The sequence below is a fragment of the Diplotaxodon limnothrissa genome, linkage group LG4 (genome assembly GCF_057381915.1).
Source record: "Diplotaxodon limnothrissa isolate DT_005_m linkage group LG4, D_limnothrissa_male_GT1.1, whole genome shotgun sequence".
NCBI lineage: Eukaryota > Metazoa > Chordata > Actinopteri > Cichliformes > Cichlidae > Diplotaxodon > Diplotaxodon limnothrissa.
In genome coordinates, this window is record NC_140599.1 from 11,996,085 (window position 1) to 12,015,135 (window position 19,051).

Here is a 19,051-nt window from a genome sequence, read left to right on the forward strand (position 1 = left end):
TATGCGCGCTCCCGCTTGGGGCATTATTTCAGCAGGGAGACAGAAATGAGTATAACGTCATAGAGATATGTCACATTTTTTCTTTTCCAGTAACAACAACATAAAATAAATCAATAATTTCATAGTTGGTTTGTATTTGTATATGAAAATAATTCCTGCATGTATAACTTTAGTTTTTGTGATTATTGATACGCAAGCACTTCAAAGAATAACGTTTTTTGTTTTGTTTTGTTTTGTTTTTTTGTCAAGTGAGTCAACACGAGAAAACGAGTACAAGCTGGTTGATAATCCCTTTGGAGATATAGGAACAGGTTTTCACAGTGCTTGGACAAAGCTAACCACAGCATGACCACAGCACTCAGCTCTATTTGTTTATGAAGTAATTCAAGTCTTTTAGTTTTGTAAATATTTCTGCCTAATGAGATAAACGCCAGCTTATCAATAGCAGGCACTGATTGAATTAATGTTTTTATTTTTTCACAGCCTGGTGGCACGGTAGTTAGCACTGTTGCCGCACAGCAAGAACAAGAAGGTCCTGAGTTCAATTCCACCATCAGGCCGGGGTCTTTCTGTGTGGAGTTTGCATGTTCTCCCCGTGTTTGCGTGGGTTCCCTCCGGGTACTCCGGCTTCCTCCCACTGTCCAAAGACATGCAACTTGTGGGGATAGGTTAATTGGATAATCCAAATTCAAATTTTATTTGTCACACACACACAACCATACACAGTATGACATGGGGGTGAAATGCTTGTAGCTGTACAATGCCCGACCATTAAATGACAGAAGAAAAGTTTTACAATATTTACAATTTACAGTTTACTAAAAAAATTTACAAATTAACTTAGGAATTTACAGTAAAGAATGTGCAAATAGCAGAAGAGATTATAAAGATAAGGATTATAAATTATAGGAATTATAGGATTATAGGAAATGTGTGGTGGTGCGTGTGGTGACGTGTGTGAGAGTCCAGTCTTATAGTGACGTGTTGGTAGAGTCCAGTCCTACACCTGGTTCAGGCCCCGAATAGCCTGGGGGAAGAAGCTCCTCCTCATTCTCTCTGTTTTGGCCAACAGTGAGAAGAGTCCATTGTTGCGATGGGAGAGGTCCATCATAATCTTCCTAGCTTTGGACTTGCACCGCTTGGTGTAGATGGACAGCAGGTCAGGGAGCTCTGATTGAATGATGCGTTCGGCCGAGCGCACCACCCTTTGCAGATCTCGTCTGTCCTGCTTGGTGCTGTTCCCAAACCAGGTGCAGATGTTTGCCGTCAGGACGCTCTCGATGGTGCAGGAGTAGAAGTTCTTGAGCACCTTCAGTGGCAGATGGAAGTCTCTAAGTCTTCTGAGGAAGAAGAGACGCTGACGGGCTTTCTTAACCAGGGTGTTGATGTGACAGGACCTTGTCACTAGGTGTGAATGTGCGAGTGAATGTGAGTGCGAATGGTTGTCTGTCCCTGTGTGTTGGCCCTGCGACAGACTGGTGACCTGTCCAGGGTGTACCCTGCCTCTTGCCCTATGACAGCTGGGATAGGCTCCCGCGACCCTGAAAATGGGAAGCGGAAGCGAATGGATGGATGGATTTTTTCACGGTGTGGTTGGCGTTTTGATTAAGAATACATGTCCTCTTTCATACTGATGCTTTTTAGGGGTTTTAATTTATATGTCTGGTGTTTGTTCCCTAGAGTGTCGACCATCTGCTCTTGTACCTCATGATAAACTCTCTGTCACACCTCTCCATGTTGTCACCTTTTGTCATTGTCTTCATAAACACCTACATGCGAACCACTGCATACCTTCCCAGACTCACTTATTGTGTCGCCCAAAGCAAACATACAAATATCCGTATGTGCAGGTTACTTTTTATGTTGATGTCATAACAAGAAAATAGATGAGATACTAATTATGCTATAGTCTATAGTGTGTTCCTCTTGAGCGACATTGCACATGTGTCTGTAATATTCAATCTAACTCATTTGCAAAGTTGAAATAAATAATTTGATGAAAAATATGACATTAATAATCTAAACAGAGATTTAGAGATCAGCTGTAACGTACACTCAACCATAGAATACAGGCCTAATATTAATATTCGGCTATGCAAACACTTTTAACACCAAACGGTTAAAATAAAAATATAACTGACATGTGCACTAAATGCACAGAGGCTAAAGGAGCAGTTTCATTATGTTTGAGAGTGCAGAGCAATGAAGAGATCACAGCGATGCTAGAAAATGATTTCAAAAGAAATTCCATAGAACTCCAAAGTTATTGGTTCTTATATCCAGAAAAACTTAATTGCGTGTAATAAAAATAAGCAAACATTATTATTCCTCATTACTTAAGCATTGTTTTGGGAGGGGAAAACACCCCATTGGATAGAAAGTTGTACGCTGGAGAAGAAAAATGGTGTCAGACCTTAAAGAATGAATAATGTCTACAATGAGATGGTTTGAGGACTCCTTTATTTAAAACTTTGTAAAAGACATAGATATAAAAAAAAAAACTTTAAGTAAACATCAAGTGTGTAGTTTGCTGCATGTTTTGTTTTGTTTTTTTCATGTAAATTTGAACATTTTGATTTGTGTATTTGTATTTTTGCATATGTTTGTTGGTTTGATGTTTTGTTGTAGTTTGTCAAAAATATGAAAAAGAGTATTGGTAAGGTAACAGTGGGACAATAATCTATATGTCAGGTGTAATTGAATGTTTTTCTATATTCAGTCAGGCTGTAACAGCTGATCGTGGTCCTTGATCGTGTCCCTCTATGTCATTGTAAATGACGTCATCATGCTTTTCCTGACACGTCTGCACTACTTGCAGAACTTTTGCAAGGCGCCGGTCCAACGCGGACAGATGTGGTTCTGAGAGGAGAGGGGCCACTCGTGACAAAGGATCCTGAGTCAGCGATTCCCGCATGATGTCGCTCAGTCGGAAATCAGGAAGAGACAGCAGACGCAAGCGGAGGAAGGTGGAGCGACGGATCCTGTGGAGATAAGTCGTGTAAGGGGATCGAGAAGATTTTGGAAAAGGAAAAAAGAAACTGGGAAAGAAATATATTTAAACTAAAGCATGTAATTTTAAAATCTTTTAACCATATGCACCATATCGTTTCCACCTTTGGTCGTCTTTTGATAATTTATTAATAAAAGAAGTAGTTTGATGCTATGTTGTGGGATCATGTAATATTATTTACACCTCTGCTGACTCAGGTACAAATCCTGTTCCCAAACAATATGTTGTTTTAACCTTTTAGCCGTGTTACACTGAGATTATGTAAATGTATTCTAACAAACTAGATAAAATGAACACTTGCTAATGTAATGTTAATTGCCCACTTACCATTTAATAGCTTGATTACCCATATAGCTACAGCAGCTAACATTATTACTGTGGTCAAAGCAATCACATTAAAATTCCTTTATGAGTTTTTTGAATGTTGTTGTAGTATTTCTGTATAAAACAGCTTGGGAAATGCCATAAACAACTATGAGATTTTACCATGAATATCACATCTTAAAGGCCTTGTAGGAATTTAATACAAATATAGGGTGTACGTATGTTTGGCAACTAAAGTCACAGCCATAACAGCAGACAAAGCCTCAGAAACAGAAGCTGCTGCTTTAAGCTCGCAGCCTCTGAGTGCTGTACACCTGCTTTCATTTCAAGGTGGGTCTCCAACATTAACAGCCCATAGTTTCATTACACAATACTCTTCCACTGCATGATATCTTGTGGCCAGAAAATACGTTTTAGCATAATCTCATCATGCCAAAGTGACCTTTGACCTCTGCATTGTCATCTTCTTCTATTAAACATTCATGAGGCACATTTTGTGACGTTACAGGCTTGAAGAATTTCCTTAAGCTGAGGCGTAAAGGACATATTAGATTGATGAGAATTTGACGTATGAGAGGTTGACTCATAATAACTTTACCTTTGGGGACCAAAATCCAATCATGTCATCTTAAATTTGAAAATAGTCGCTCAAGCTGTTTCTGAGGTATCGAGATCATGAGAATGGTGTGATGTGAGGATAATATAAATCCATCAGGCAACAAGTGGCATTAGCTTAGTTGTTTTTAGATATCTTAATGCAGAAATGTTACTAATTTGATGCACTTCTTCGCTAGAGTTGAGAATTTCTATCACACCTTGTGGGTTTATACACATTTGAAAACTTGACACTGACTCTTTTCTTACACCTGTCCCCCCGTCCATCATTTTTCAGCGCACAGATCAGTAAGCACACATCTTTTTTCTTGTTTTACCTGCAACACTGCTGCAATGGAGCTAGAATGGATGGCTCATCTTGAGAGTGACGCCCAAACCTAAAAAAACAAAAAACAGGATCAAAAACATTTAATGACGAAAAACTAACCTGACACCTGAGGAAGAAATCAAGTGTAACACGAGATAAGAAGGATCAAAGTTTTGGTACTCACGCCCGTCCATTATCAAGGTGCAGAAGAAAAGTGTTGTTGCCAAATTGCTCAAACGTCTCATAGTGATGTCTGTCCATGTTGCCTTCAGATGGAAAACAATCAAATATCATTTAAGATTCATGACACTGTTAAAAATATTCTTTAAAAAGCTCTTAATGCAACTGTAGGGAGCATCACACTGCTACTTTACTGATTCAGTTTGTTAAAATTCCTTAGAAAAAAAAGAAAATAAGGAGCGTTATACAGATGAGTGACTCCTATCAACCAACAAACAAATGGGCCTAACTGACTCATGAGGAAGTCCAGGACAGCCATATCTATGAGATCCACCAGTCTGGTTCCTTGATTGTAAGGAGGTGTCTGCTTCACTGTATCACAGTAAGCTGGGTCTTTTTCCCACCTGGGAACAAAAGAACAGAGACACTCAGACAGACAAAGGAAAACAGATCATGGCCTCCCTGTTAACAGTTTTTATTGCTTCCCTTCACATTTTTCTGCTTTTGGGGTTCGAGTTAGTGCAGTTCACCTTTGCTGTCACCTCATTTTGTAGTTTAGGTTAACTCAGATGTTTGAATTCAAAACTTTATCATTAAAAAGAATGCAGATTCTGGATATAGTGCCTATTTGTTTTAAGATTGTTTACATCTTGCAAGTCTTTACAGATACCACTAGAGGGCGGCAAACACCCACGATTCTCTAAACGCTTTAGACCAGGAACGTCAAACTCGTTTAACATCATGGGCCACATACAGCCCACTTTGATCTTAAGTAAGCTGGACCAGTGAAACTCCCCAGTGCAAAGTAGCTTAACTGCACATTTAATCCCTGAGACATCTCAATATAAGAAAAAGAAGTGCAATGTCTCAGTATTTCTACGTGATAAAGAAATGCTGCTGCTGCCGTTAATGAAAGAAACAAGTCAGCACAACTCTTTGGGCCGAAATTGTAAAAAAAAAAAAAAAGTGTAAAATTCAACAACATTCTGGTAACTAATCGGCCAGACTGTCCTGTAATTATAAAGTGGACAGATTTGTTAATTAACAGAAAATGTCATTTTTTTTTTTACTTTTATTTTTGTTTTTTAATGTGGTTACATTGGGAAAAAAAATTCTATAGCAATAGTGAAAAAACAGTAACTTTCTTCTCATGTTTCTTAACTTTTTTATCTGTTACATTATTTTTGTAGTATGAGATGTTTATCAGCAGGACAAGCTATAAAATTTATGAAAATACCATTAAAAGTCCAAAATGTTTGCAGGGCCAGTTCTGGCCCAAGGGCCTTATGTTTCACACCCCTGGTCTAAATCTAGATCTTTATTTACACTCTATGCACACACTTATCAAAAGTTCCATCAGAGCTGCTTAATAGACAGTATTTTACTAATACCTAAAATACACGCAGGAACTGTTTCTATTATCTTGTACTGGCTGTATTAGATTGTAAGCAATATTACTACAGGGTTAGTAATCATCCTTCTATTGAGCTGGGGTTCAGATTGTTTAAAAGAAAGACACTGTGATCATTAGAAGTGACTCATTAACAAAGCATTCCAATATTTTTACCTTTAAAAAGAAAAACCATTAACAGACGACATCCAACGAAACTCCTAGACTCCTAAAAGTCTTGTTTCAAAACAGGCCACTCAATATAATGTCATCAGTCCATCCATCCATCCCCACTTACACAATTCAGGGTCGTGGGGGGACTGGATGCTAGCCCAGCTGCAATAAGGTGAGAGGTGGTGTAAACCCACAGAGAGACAGACAGCCTTTCTCACAGTCACAGCTATGGACAATTTACAATCACCAATTAACCTAATATCACTAAATATATAATTCCATTCAGGCAGTTTCCCACTCACAGTTAGGACGTTTCTAAACATGTACTCTGTTCAGTTGTATTAAACTACATTCTGTATGTTAGTCAGACTGAGGTATGATCAGTGAACCCACTGTGCAAGCTTGGTGCGGCTGTAAGATCGCCTCCATGGGGACCTCCAGGACCTGCGAGGGGCAATGGTGAGGTCAGGCAGCATGGTAGCCAGGGAAACCTCCAGCATATGTGGCTGACCGCACACCGGGTGCTCCACTGAGCAGTAGTATTCACACTGCCCATAGAAACACACGTTCCCAGCTAGAGAGACAGCCATATATTAAAAATAAAGATTTTAGCAGAATTCAGTCCAATAGTTCGTTTTTGTTAAATAAACTGAGTGCTGGCGTGAGCCAACACTTACCCACATGCACCTGCACACATACCAGGGGAAGTGAAGAAGGTCTTAGACAGCCTGCGGTCGGTGGTAATCTCTTTGATCTCTGTGGTAACATTGATGAGCCGTCCAACCACTGGAGGGATTCTGTTAAAGCCCAGCAATCTGAGAAGGAGGAAGATACAGAGCGAGATGAAGAGATGGAGCGAGTACAAAGAAAATACATTTAAAAAGGGAACACAATGTGTCAACAAGAGCACAGGAAGTGTTTTCTTTTTTTAATCTTTATTTGTGTGCAGCATTAACGTCCTGTTTACTGGAACACCATCATCATATTCACGCATTGCACTGTCACACCAGAAAGCTGCCCAGTGCTACGATCCTCTGACCTCCTGGAAACTCCACATGTACACCAGGATCAAGACCTTGCTCAAGGGCACGACAGCGGGGTTAGTAACCACAGAAGAAGTGCTGCTTTTTCTCTTTACTTATCCAGCAAAGTGCAAGAATGAAACACTTGGTCAGGTTTTATTCTTCAGCTACCACTGACTGCTATTAAAACCTTTTCACACTTCTACACTCTGCGACATCTTCATGAACAAAATACTCAAGTGCCTGAAGTGTCACCTGTTGTGCGCCTGCCCTCAAGGACGCCTGCTACCTGCCGATCGGATGTGTAATGACGCGTACCTGTCAAGGTGAAAGGCAGCGATCTCGGCGTTGTGTCTTTCAAAGTCAGAGAAGTAAAAGAGGTTTACATCAGTCTCTGCATGTCTGGTTTGCCTGTGCAACAAACAAAAGCGAGCACATAAACATGCTGCTGTAAGCGCATCTTGTCATTTACTAGTCAGCATCACAAAACACAACAGGATGAATGTTTCTCAGATCGCTGCATTGCACCGGTGTCTTACTTCATGGGTTTGAGCAGAGCTTGTCCATAATTTGGGAACGATATGAGCAGTTTCAGTTGGGTGCCTCCTTTCTTTTGAACTAAAAGATACAAAGAGGGTAGATATCGGGAGCACAGCAATAATACAAAGGCACATCATTGCTTACACAAGCACTCTTTATCATATTGATCAGCCACTGATAAGAAACGCATCACAGAGATGCATACAATTTAGATTCACTGCAGTGCATTACATCAGTTCCTCCACATGGTGGCCTGTTTTATAGTCAGAGCACCAACTGCCACCTCCATTTTGAGCATTACTCCAACAAAACATGTATAAAATCGATTTATCTTAGTGCTGAGGCCCAATATTATGCATCATTATTTTTAATACTAATGCTTATGTTATTCTTGTAAAGCCTTTGCATATTTATGATACCTTAAAATATTCCCTGCTGCTTCTAAACAAGCAGATTAGAGTATCATTTACATGCTTTGCCAGTAACGTCACCCCGTTTTACCTTCACAGAGGTCTGCATCGGACGGTTTAGATTTTTTTTTCTCCCCTATTCTTTCATCCCATCAAACCTGACCCACTTTATCCACACTTCAGACAACTGGGCAATGTGAAGCATGTGTTTATTCTCTTTCAAGTGAACTAGTTCAAATCAAGGTTTCAGAAAAAGAAACAGCTTTTATTTGCTGCAGACCACGGCTCTGTGAGCAAATCCTGTAAATGAATAGAAAGAAATTGTTAATATAAACCAAGCTGTGCCACATTTTGATCCATAATTCGTATTTCTGATTCTGAATATGTACCCAAATTTACACAAGATATAGGTACATGCAGGAATGAGAGCTAAATGTGGGGGAAAAGGGATGACACAGTGAGAAAATTAGCCTGTAGCCGAGATTAGTGCTTAATCTGCACCATATAACACAAATCTCAATGCATTATTCATTCTGCAGCATGCTGAGCATGGGTTTGCCTGTCTAAGACAGGGGTGCCCAATCCCGGTCCTCGAGAGCTACCGTCCTGCAGCTTTTAGATGCATCCCTACTCCAACACAGCTGAATCAAATGGTTTGATTACCTCTTCAGCATGCCATCGTGTTTGGCAAAGGCCTGATAACAAGCCATTCATTTGATTCAGCTGTGTTGGAGTAGGGATGCATCTAAAAGCTGCAGGATAGTAGCTCTCGAGGACTGGGATTGGGCAGCCCTGGTCTAAGAGAACCAACCACAAAATGAACATGTAGACATAAGCATATGTTGATGCAAAGGAAGGTGCATGAATATTTTATGCTTATATTTTTTGCTTATGGATAGTACATGTACATCCAGTCTTTATGTAGGCACTTGTGCATAGTGGTGGGCCAGCTTGCATGTGATTTTATAGCCTTGTTCGGTTATGCACCCTTTCCATTTGTCTAAGAGTTTCTCAACAGATATTAATAGTAGGTAGGATCTAAAAACATCTCTTTTAAAGTGGCACAAGTCTGAATGCCTGCAGTTACATTTATGGAGAAGCATGCGAGAGAATATAACAGTCTATGTCTCTCATGTACATGTGAGCTGCACAGTTTGCTGTTTTGTTTTTATGAATGTCTGAATATCTACATACTGTATCTCAATTCTGCTTCTCGTTTGTAATAAAATTAAGACAGCAATCCACAGTGCATTTTGCTATATGTGAGGCGGTGCATCATACAGCCACACACACACAAAGATCCTGTTGGTCCCTCCCAAGTTTAATGATGCTTGGTTTCATATTTGAACATGCTAGTCCCTTTTTAGCATCATTTTTCAGCATGCAGTGTATACCCCGCTAATGATATGAAGTATAAACTTTTGACCATAATCTGTGGTGTATAGGAAACCTATACTGACAGGTTGAGATGTCTGAATATCTGAATAGCTTCTATACACTGGCCTTCTGTTTTTAATTCTACTTGCATGTTATTCCATAGTTTGTTTGTTCCAGAGCATGTATGCAGTTCTTCTGGGGGCTGTAAGAAATCTATATACCTTCACACATCCACCTTCCTCATCCTCTCACTTTGTGTCCACAAGGAGTTGTGAGTTATATAACAGTATACCTAATCCTCCTGGGTTTGCGCTTTCATTCTCTCTAAATGTGTTTTGTCGTTTTATTTGCATACATCAGTTTGTGCCTTTATCATCCCATATATGTGTCTTGTTTCCCCAAAGACAATGCTCACTGCTGTAAATATGAGCTTTGGCACACTTTATTCTATTCACTCAGTGAATACTCAGTCTTGCCTACGGCTCTCTTACAGATTAGCTTGTTTGTAATAACGGATCAGTTAAAATGAGAAAGCAGCAGGGTTGTGACTTTGTAGCTGCTAAGAGGAATCCAAATGAACATAAAGAAGAATTTACCACAAGTTCAAAACGCAAGGTAATGAAAAGCTCATTTTTTAAGTAAAGAAAACTTGCTGTATCAAACTATGCAGTCCTTAGAAGTCCCTCTTTTGGTCACCCTAAAAGCAGTACAGATTACAGACGGATGTTTTGGCAGAATATTTATGAAGGACTATGGCCTGAGCAGGTTTCCTAATTGACTGTCCTCATCGTGGCATTGCAAAACAACCTAAGTCTCATTTCAGGATGTAGTTTGTGGGAGTAGCAAGATAAAAAGGAGGTTCATTAAGAAAATTGTACCTGCCCCCCTTCCTCTGATCTTTCTGGCACATTCCCCAGGCCTTGTTCTTTCCTTCCAGTCTCTTTGGCCTTTTAACCCTGCCTGCCTCCCTTATGTGCTCACCTGAGCCAAGGATACGCTGTGTTGCCAAATAGTGAGTCAGCTGAGCTAGGTTGGGGTCTTTCCTGTTGTACAGCTCCCAGCGAGAGATGCCCAGGTGGAACCGCAGCCAGGGAGGGTGGGTCTCCACATCAGTTGTCCATGTGACTTTGTCATAGCCTTCCTCGTGACTGTTGCTTTGCCTTCAGGAGAGTATGTAGACATAATACTATAACACCTGCAGAACTGTTTAGTCATGAACAGAAATTCAGATATGAAACAAACTGCAGTTTTAAAATAAGTTAAAAGTCTAAACACACCAATTCTGTGGAAAGTTGAGCAACACAGTGATATAAAAAAAAAAGCTTCCATTGCATAATATTCATTTGGCAGCATGAAGTGACACAAGCCTCATGGCGAGGAAATAATGGGATGCTGCATTCCTTTAATAGTTATTTCTAAGCATGAAAGTGTGTTTCAAAAGTAATTTGTTGTATAGTCTATTCCAATTTAAAGACAGTCATGTTTCTGTGGCAGAGTGAAACTATATACCCACGGTATGCTAACATGCTTATAGAACAAAATCATGTGAAATAGAAAAGTACATCCTCTTTCAATTCTAAGGTTTTACATATCAGGATTTATTGAATAAACATGAATTCCTTACCAGGTTCTACAACTATTTAAACTTGACATTAACAACAACATCATGCGACACACCATAGGTGTCAAACTCTGGCCCGCGGGCCAAATTTGGCCCGCAGCCTAATTACATTTGGCCCGCGAAGCCATACCAAATTATTATTAGAGCTGGCCTACTGGTATTATACAGCTAATATATATATTGTTTAGTATTAAGCTTTGCTTGTTCCATATTCAGTTTTTCAGCAAAACTTGTTTGAGTCCATAAGAAAAGATTCATTCTTATATCTAGAGGAAGATTTTTTTTCCAATAAATATTAATGTTAGCCCGTGACTTTGTTCCAGTTTTGAATTTTGGCCCACTGTGTATTTGAGTTTGACACCCCTGCATTAAACCATGTGATTATTCATTAACAGCCTCGAGAATCACCTTCAGCTGTAATAACTTTAAGTAATTTGTGCTTGGGATCATTGTCCTGTTGCATGACCCAGTTTTAGCCAAGCTTTAGCTGTTGGACAGATAACCTGATGTTTGACTCTTGAATACTTTGGTATACAGAAGGGTTCATGATCAAAACAGACTGCAAAACAAGCCCAGAATTATCACCCCTCCATCACCATGCTTGACAGTTGGTATGAGGAGTTTATGCTGATATGTTGTGTTTGGTTTTCTCCAAACATGGCGTTGTGCATTATAGCCAAACATCTCCTCTTGTGTCTGTCCAAAGGATGTTGTTCCAGAAGTCTTGCAGTTAGTTCAGCTATAACTTTGCAAACCTAAGCTGTGCTGCATGGTAATCCTTTCAAAGAAGATATTCTTGTTCACTCTTTTTCTCATCATGACCTTTAACATTTAATAGCTAACTGATGCTTGTAGAGTCTTATATTGTCAAGACGTTTGTCAATTAACAAGATTGTTTTGAATGTTTTCCACTTGTGAATAATCTTTCTCGCTGTAGAATAATGGACAGCAAAGTGGTTGGAAGTACCCAGCATTACAACCTTTCCTACATTGATGTTTTGCGTCAGACCTGCAAACCTCTGCATTTATAGAGGCGCCTCAACTTGCTGATGACCAGTTAATAAAATGCATTTGATGGTAGAGGATAAGTAGCAGCACCGGGCTGCTATTTACCCTCTTAATTCTTAAAGTAGCAGCAAGTGTAAATTAATTTTTTTGTTAAAAAATAATGACATGGTGTCATATGTGGCATGGTGTTTGAGGTTGTATTTACTGCATTTTAAGCTCACTAAGAACCAGATTATTTTTATGGTGTCCTGTGTGTAAAACCTTAGAACTGAAAGAAAATGTACTTTCTATTTCACATGATTTTAAAACATTAATTGTTTACTTTTAATCAGTTTGTATTAGCAGTTTAGTTTTGACTATCTAGCTAGAAAAACAGAATATTGTTTTTTAATTTAGTTTACAAAATTTACAGATCTACAAAAATCTAATTTACTATCAAATCGTCATTTTACACTAAAGACATGCACGGTGTCGCTAGCTGGTGAGCATAAAGGTCTGCTGGATGGGACTAATATTTCATAGCTACATCAGTAAAGAAAGTAAAGTAAAGTAACCTTTGAATGTTACCAAATGAAAAGCGGGCTACTGTAATTAGGGCAGCTTAAAGAAGAGCTAATCTTTTAGAAACCAGTGTTAATTATTCTAGGGGAGCTTCACAATGATGCAGAACGTAGGGCAGGTTATTTTCAAAGCCCTTCATGTTTCTATGTTATTAAAGTGTTTTTGACATCTTTTTTACTCACCACTCACTATCATCAGGGAAGATGTCTTCGTTCTCTTCTTCGTGACTTTCTGTATCCTTTGCATCTTCTTCTGTTTTCAGCCTCATTAGCCAATCATCTTGCTGCAGCTCTGGCTGTGGCAGATTGTAAAGCGGATGCTTGAACAGTGCCCCAAGCTTAGAAGGACCATCGACTTTCTGAATTATTTTTCCAACTCCAATCAGTTTCTTTGACTTCTCAGCGACCTCATTTAATGAGCCTCGGACTTTATGGTGTAACATGTTTGCAGTCGGTTTGTGACGCACTTCATCATGGGGGCGCCTCTGCAGTTTGTTTGAGGAGGCAGCATCAGAAGCAGGAGACTGGGAGACAGACTCGTGATGTTGAGTATCTGTTCTGGGAATGGAGGAGGAAGAGGAAGAAGTGGGAAAAACACAGGCAGTCTGGAGGACTGAAAGGCAAAAAAATGCCAGAAGGACATGGAGACTGAGGGACAGACAAGCCAGTCCCAGATAGATGGAGCGAGTGGACTGACCCAGGTTCCGTCTAACCATGCTGGAAGATAAAAGGATAAAACAGACCAAGGAGGCCTGTCAGCATTTCAGACTTGCACATGATAAAATATTTCCTACATATTGCATAATACACAGACACCCAGATAAACAGCAGCATGTATTTCATGCTTACTTGTAAAAACAGACCTGCCATATACCAGATTTCATGGTAACATGCTGTAATGCAGCTGGACTAGGCAAACTGCCAGTGCTTGCAACATCTGTGTGCTGCTTTGTTTGGTAGGTATGAGATTTACAACTCAAAACAAAATGACAGCCTTGTGGTCCGTGTAGCAAGAGGGAAAGTTGGGTGATCATCATCTTCATTAAAATCTGTCATTTTGGAGCCACGAGGATGGTAAAATCCCAGCGGAATTGGGAAAATGTGATAGTTCCTCTAACCATCTGCTGTCAGTGCTTAATATGAGAGCCGCGTTAAAAGTCATTAAGCTCACTGAACGTCTGCGTGGTTGCTTCCAAATATGGCAAACTGACACCATTCAAAGTGTAGTAAATGTTTTTACAGCATCATGATCCGATACACTGCACATGGACATTTAAAGAAAATAAAAGAATTATAATCATAATGTCTCGAATTGTAAAAGGTTTCAACATGCTTTATTTATGACTTTTGCTTCTTTCATATTAAACATGATACTTGCTTCATTTGTGGTAGATTCATATATTTATGCAGTATAAGAGTAAAGTAAAAGACAAATACACTCACTGGACACTATATTAGGTAACGGGTTGAGTCTCCTTTTGCATTCAGAACTACTTTAACTCTTCATTTCAACAAGATGCTGGAAACACTACTCAGAGATTTTGGTCCATATTAACATGGCAGAATCACAGAGATGCTGCAGATCGTAATCTCCAGTTTCACCAAATCCCAAAGGTTCTCTATTAGATTGAGATCTGGTGACTGTGGAGGCCACTTGAGTACAGTGAACTCAATGCCATGGCCAAGAAACCAGTTTGAAAGGATATGAGATATGGTGTGTTATCCTGCTGGAAGCAGCCAACAGAAGATGAGTAAACTGTAGTTATAAAAGGATGGACATGGTCAGCAACAACACTGAGGTAGGCTGTGAGATTTAAACTATGCTCAGCTGGTGTGAAGGAGCTCTAAGTGTGCCAACAAAATGTCTTCCAAAACCATTACACCACCACCACCCTGAACCATTGGTAGAAGGCAGGATGGATCCATGATTTCATGCTGTTAATATCAAATTCTGACCCCACCATCCATTCAATGAATATTTTCAGTTTTTTAGACCATAATTTGTAAACACGACAGATGGTCATGTAGGTAAATCCCAGTACACAGCAGTTTCTGAAATACTCAGACCTTCCCGTCTGACACCAACAAACATGCCACGTTCAAAGTTACTTAAATGACCTTTCTCCCCCATTCTGATGCTCAGTCAGAACTCCAGCAGGTTGTCTTGACCGTGTCTACATGCCTAAAGGTGCTGAGTTGCTGCCATGTGATTGGTTGCATTTCCAAGCAGCTGAAACAGGTGTACCTAACAAAGCAGTTAGTGACTGTAAGTCATATAAAATGTAGAAACCAAAAGTATTTACTAAGTTTGTTCTTTTTTTCTGTTCGTGTTGATACTACCAGAATAATACTGAACTTTGAAAAATTCACGAGCACAGTCACAGTCATCAAGATGCTGTTAGACATCTGCTTGGGTCTTCTAAGTTTAAACATAATTGAAATAATTGTGATATTAAGGAAAAGGGTGTGAAGCACATTTTACACACAGTAAATCTTTAAAAATCCCAGCAAACCCTAAACACAGCTTTTGTGAGGCCAGCTATTCATCCTACTTATTGTCACCAACAGTCCTTAATGCACAGCTCTTACTGCATTGTGTGATTGAAAAGGAAAACAGGTTGAGAGAGACATGCGTGCATGCGTTCACACAGCAGTAGTTAAGCATGAAGCTACCAGGCAATCATTTGCATAAAATTCTCAAAGAAAGAAAAGTTCACTAAGAAAATCAATTTGCTGCTTCTTTATGTGGAGCAGCAGACTGGAGACTTACATCTCTTTCCTGTCAAGACCTTTTTTCTTCCCACTCTCGCTCCGTTCCACTCCCCTGCATGTGTGGACTAGAAAGAATTTAGTAGTAATTTTCTGGTCCTGATCTTACCCAGTAAGACTGCATTTGTGTGTTTGTTTGCTGTCATGCGGTCACTGCAGCGCAAACAGAAAACTGGCGTGTTGCGGTGACCCGTGTCTCTGTGACCCAGCGTTACGATATTTTACTTTGGATCAATGCAGATTGCATAATTAAGTCAATGCTAAACACAAGTCCTGTTAGAAGTGGCTCCAAATCAGGATGTCACTATTTGTGATTGGTAGGTTATCACCACGTATTCAAAAACTATGGATCCATTAGTTCTTCCATTGTAGCCCACCTTGCTTCTCTTTATATTTTCTTGTCTTCTCATAGGCCCTGACTTAAAATGAAAATCATTTTTGCCCCCTGGATTTGACTTTCAAGAGGACACTTGATGCAGTTTGTGGTTTGTGTTTGAGGAGATACATATATATATATGTGTGTTTATATACATATACTCCAAGTGATGTCCAATGCAGCAGGCTAGATCCACTTTAGATTAGATTCTGGCAGCGCAGGTGCACACACCCACATAATGAATTGGTATTCTGAAAGAGCTCAGATTAAATCAAATATTCATTTTGTCTTCTTTCAACCTGCCTCTGTCCTTTATCATAAGCCATCCATCTTGTATTTCATTCCACGGCTTTAAAATCCTTTTCTCCGACTTTCGATATTCGGTGCCTTATGGGGATTGAAAAATTGTTCTCTCCTGCAATCTAATTAGCTAACGAAATGTTCCTATTAATTAGCTCACTTTGCTCTGAGAGACAATGTATTATTTATGTTGAGGCAGGTCCCAGTAGAACAGATTGATGTTTTCCAAGCCTGCGGCAGTATGCTGTGGCATTATAAGACGGTTCCTGTTGTTTCATTACTTGCAAACAACTCTTAAACATCGCAAATCAGGTTACAGTTAAAACACACATGCATAAACACTAGCATGAAGAAAGGGAGAGAAAGAGAATAGATGACTAGTTACAGCTCTCATACTTTAAAATGCATGACGAATTTATTCCAATTACTCATCGTGATGATAATGTCTCTGCAGTCGTAAATTGGAATAATACTTGGATGTAATGTGGACTGGAGCCATTAAAGCTTTAATGATTCATGGCCTGATGTGCTAAAGTGCTGTGATGTTTCAAATGCATTTTCAATGAAGCATAAAAGTAAAAGTGTGACGAGTGCATCAGAATCTATTTGGATGCATTTTCAGTGTTTGGAGGAGGCTTGTGCCGCACGCTGTATGAGGTTTTGCAGATTAGCAGGGAAACAAATGCTCTGTTTTATTTTTTGAGCTTAAAGGTTCCTCCAGTTCATCCAGAGGGAAACATTACTTATTATAATTCACGGCTTTTTTTGTAGTGCTTTTATTTATGTAGCACCAAATCACAACAACTGTCCCCTCAAAATGCTTTATACTGTAAGGTAAAGACCCTACAATAATAGAGCAGAAACTCCAACAATCAAATGACCCCCTGTGAGAAAGCACTTGGCAACAGTGGGAAGGAAAAAACACCTTTTAACAGGAAGGAAGCTCCAGCAGAACCAGGAAGATGGGTTACAGCAGCAGAAGACCACACCTGCCACTCCTGTGAGCTAACAACTAAGACTACCATTCACATAGGTTTCACCAAATCTGGACAATAGATGATTGGAAAAATCCTGCTGTGATGAGTCTTGTTTTCTGCTGCAACAATCAGATGATGGGTTTTAGAATTGGACATAAACAACATAAAAGCATGAAACCATCCAGCCTTGTATCGATGGTCGTGTGGGGTAGGGGAAGGGAACTCCAGGCTTCGAGAGAAGGTGTCCGGTGTCCTGCAGGTTTTAGATGCGCCCTTGATCCATCACAGCTGATTTAAATGGCTAAATTACCTCCTCAACATGTCTTGAAGTTCTCCAGAGGCCTGCTAATGAACTAGTCCAGGGGTCAGCAACCTTTCACATCCAAAGAGCCATTTGGACCCAGTTTCCACGCAAACGAAAACACTGAGAGCCGCAAATACTTTTTGACATCTAAAATGAAGATAACACTGTATATATTGTTTTTTACCTTTATGCTTTGTGTGAACAACTAAGGTGTGTTGCTTATGAAATCCATGAAGTGCTAATGAGAAAATTACATTTTCTTTATATAATTAACACATTTTGAACTCTTAAATAAATATAACAAAAGGAAAGACACCCAGCTGAACTAAAATGATCCATGTAGCAAACAAAAACTGTTATATCGCCTTTGGGCTTTTGGATCCTTGACCTGACCGAACTTCTGCTCCTGAACCTCTGCGCACAGCGTCTGCAAATCTGGGCTGTACGAAGTCACTTTCATCTTTACGCAGGACAGTAAGCTGTCATCGGTGAGGCGTGAACATAGTTCACGGTGGAGAACAGCTGCTGACATAATGTGGATCCGAAGGTCCATAATTGGCCTACCTGGGGTTGAAAGTCTCGATAAATGCATGGCGTTTTGGCGGGTACACCGGCTTCCAAGTGTGACGCTTATTTTGAGCGATGAAAAAATGATAGAATATAATTATATTTTTATATTTCAATATCACAATAATCTTCCAATTTATAACTACAAGTTAAAAAAGAACTAACATAAATAAAATACACTTCAGCTAAATACTTCTAATTTATTTTCCCAAACCACGCAGAGCCGCGCTATAAGGACTAAAGAGCCGCAGGTTGCCGACCCCTGGACTAGTCATTTGATTCAGGTGTGCTGACCCAGGGTGATATCTAAAACCTGCAGGACACTGGCCCTCTCTCGAGGCCTGGAGTTCCCTACCCCTAGTGTGGGGGATACTTTCTTTGCACACTGTAGGCCCCTTAATACCAACTGAACATTGTTTAACTGTATCACTGTATACCTGATTATGCTTGCTGGCCAAGTCCTTTCCTTTATAACCACAGTGTACACATCTTCTGATAGCTGCTTCCAGCACGATAACACACTATGTCACGTATCTCAAAATATCCCAGCTGGATTCTAACTGTTTGATGCTATCATGTCAATATGGAGCAAAACCTGTGAAGAACTGCTTCCAGCACTTTATGTCGAATGCTTCCAACCCAGTATTAGCAGTAGCATGTAACGAGACATAGTCGTCATGCTCCAAATTATGTTAAATAGGCCATTTGTTTGAAATGACTTGTTTGAAATTATTTTCTGAATGGATGCTAATACATTAGTAAGTATTGAAAGGATAATTACAGTGTATTTCATCATGCTGCACTTCTCATTGACATAGTTAGTGTGGTTCTATTGGTCATGCCAGCTTTTTACAGGGGCCTCCTGTGTAGCAACTTGCTGACTGCCCTATTCCTCTGCAGACAATGGGGAGAGAACATTTTTTAAGATTTTTAAGACTTCAAAACAAGAAAAACATACAACTTACAAAGCACCACTGAAGAGGTTTTTCCAAACAGCAAGAGCGCCTTTTAAAGTTTGGATGTTGAGCTGTTTCACCAAAGACATATGTGTAGTGCAGCACATTATGCCTGCGCCCCCGTGCCCTCTCGTCCCCATCAAAGGTTGCAGGGTCTGCTGCTTTTAAGGGAAGATTGCTGATGTTTTCAAAGCTGACACAATTCACTGAAATCCAGCACACTCGTTCTAACGGCGCTCTGATCACAGAACATCAGTAAATCCA

General features: G+C 39.8%; 1 protein-coding gene across 1 annotated transcript; it reads right to left on the reverse strand.

Moving 5' to 3' along the window:
- Positions 1 to 2,494: 2,494 nt before the first annotated feature.
- LOC146633369 (extracellular serine/threonine protein kinase FAM20C-like) lies at positions 2,495 to 15,412 on the reverse strand. Its single transcript, XM_085351456.1, has 11 exons — positions 15,309 to 15,412; positions 12,722 to 13,255; positions 10,331 to 10,509; positions 7,562 to 7,640; positions 7,341 to 7,433; positions 6,700 to 6,815; positions 6,394 to 6,574; positions 4,731 to 4,840; positions 4,441 to 4,522; positions 4,267 to 4,326; positions 2,495 to 2,981 (listed from the first exon to the last, which is right to left on the reverse strand). Exons 2-11 carry the CDS (start codon positions 13,252 to 13,254, stop codon positions 2,720 to 2,722), a joined length of 1,695 nt encoding a protein of 564 aa, XP_085207582.1. The 5' UTR covers position 13,255; positions 15,309 to 15,412; the 3' UTR covers positions 2,495 to 2,719.
- Positions 15,413 to 19,051: the final 3,639 nt, after the last annotated feature.

Bases quoted from the DNA above. Each gene is read 5' to 3' on its own strand.
- LOC146633369 (XM_085351456.1), bottom strand. From the start codon at position 13,254: ATGGTTAGACGGAACCTGGGTCAGTCCACTCGCTCCATCTATCTGGGA. The intron at 6,816-7,340 runs GTACGCGTCATT...CCTCCTTCTCAG, and splicing joins GCTGCCTTTCACCTTGACAG to ATTGCTGGGCTTTAACAGAA. The intron at 6,575-6,699 runs GTATGTGTGCAG...CTGTCTCTCTAG, and splicing joins GACCTTCTTCACTTCCCCTG to CTGGGAACGTGTGTTTCTAT.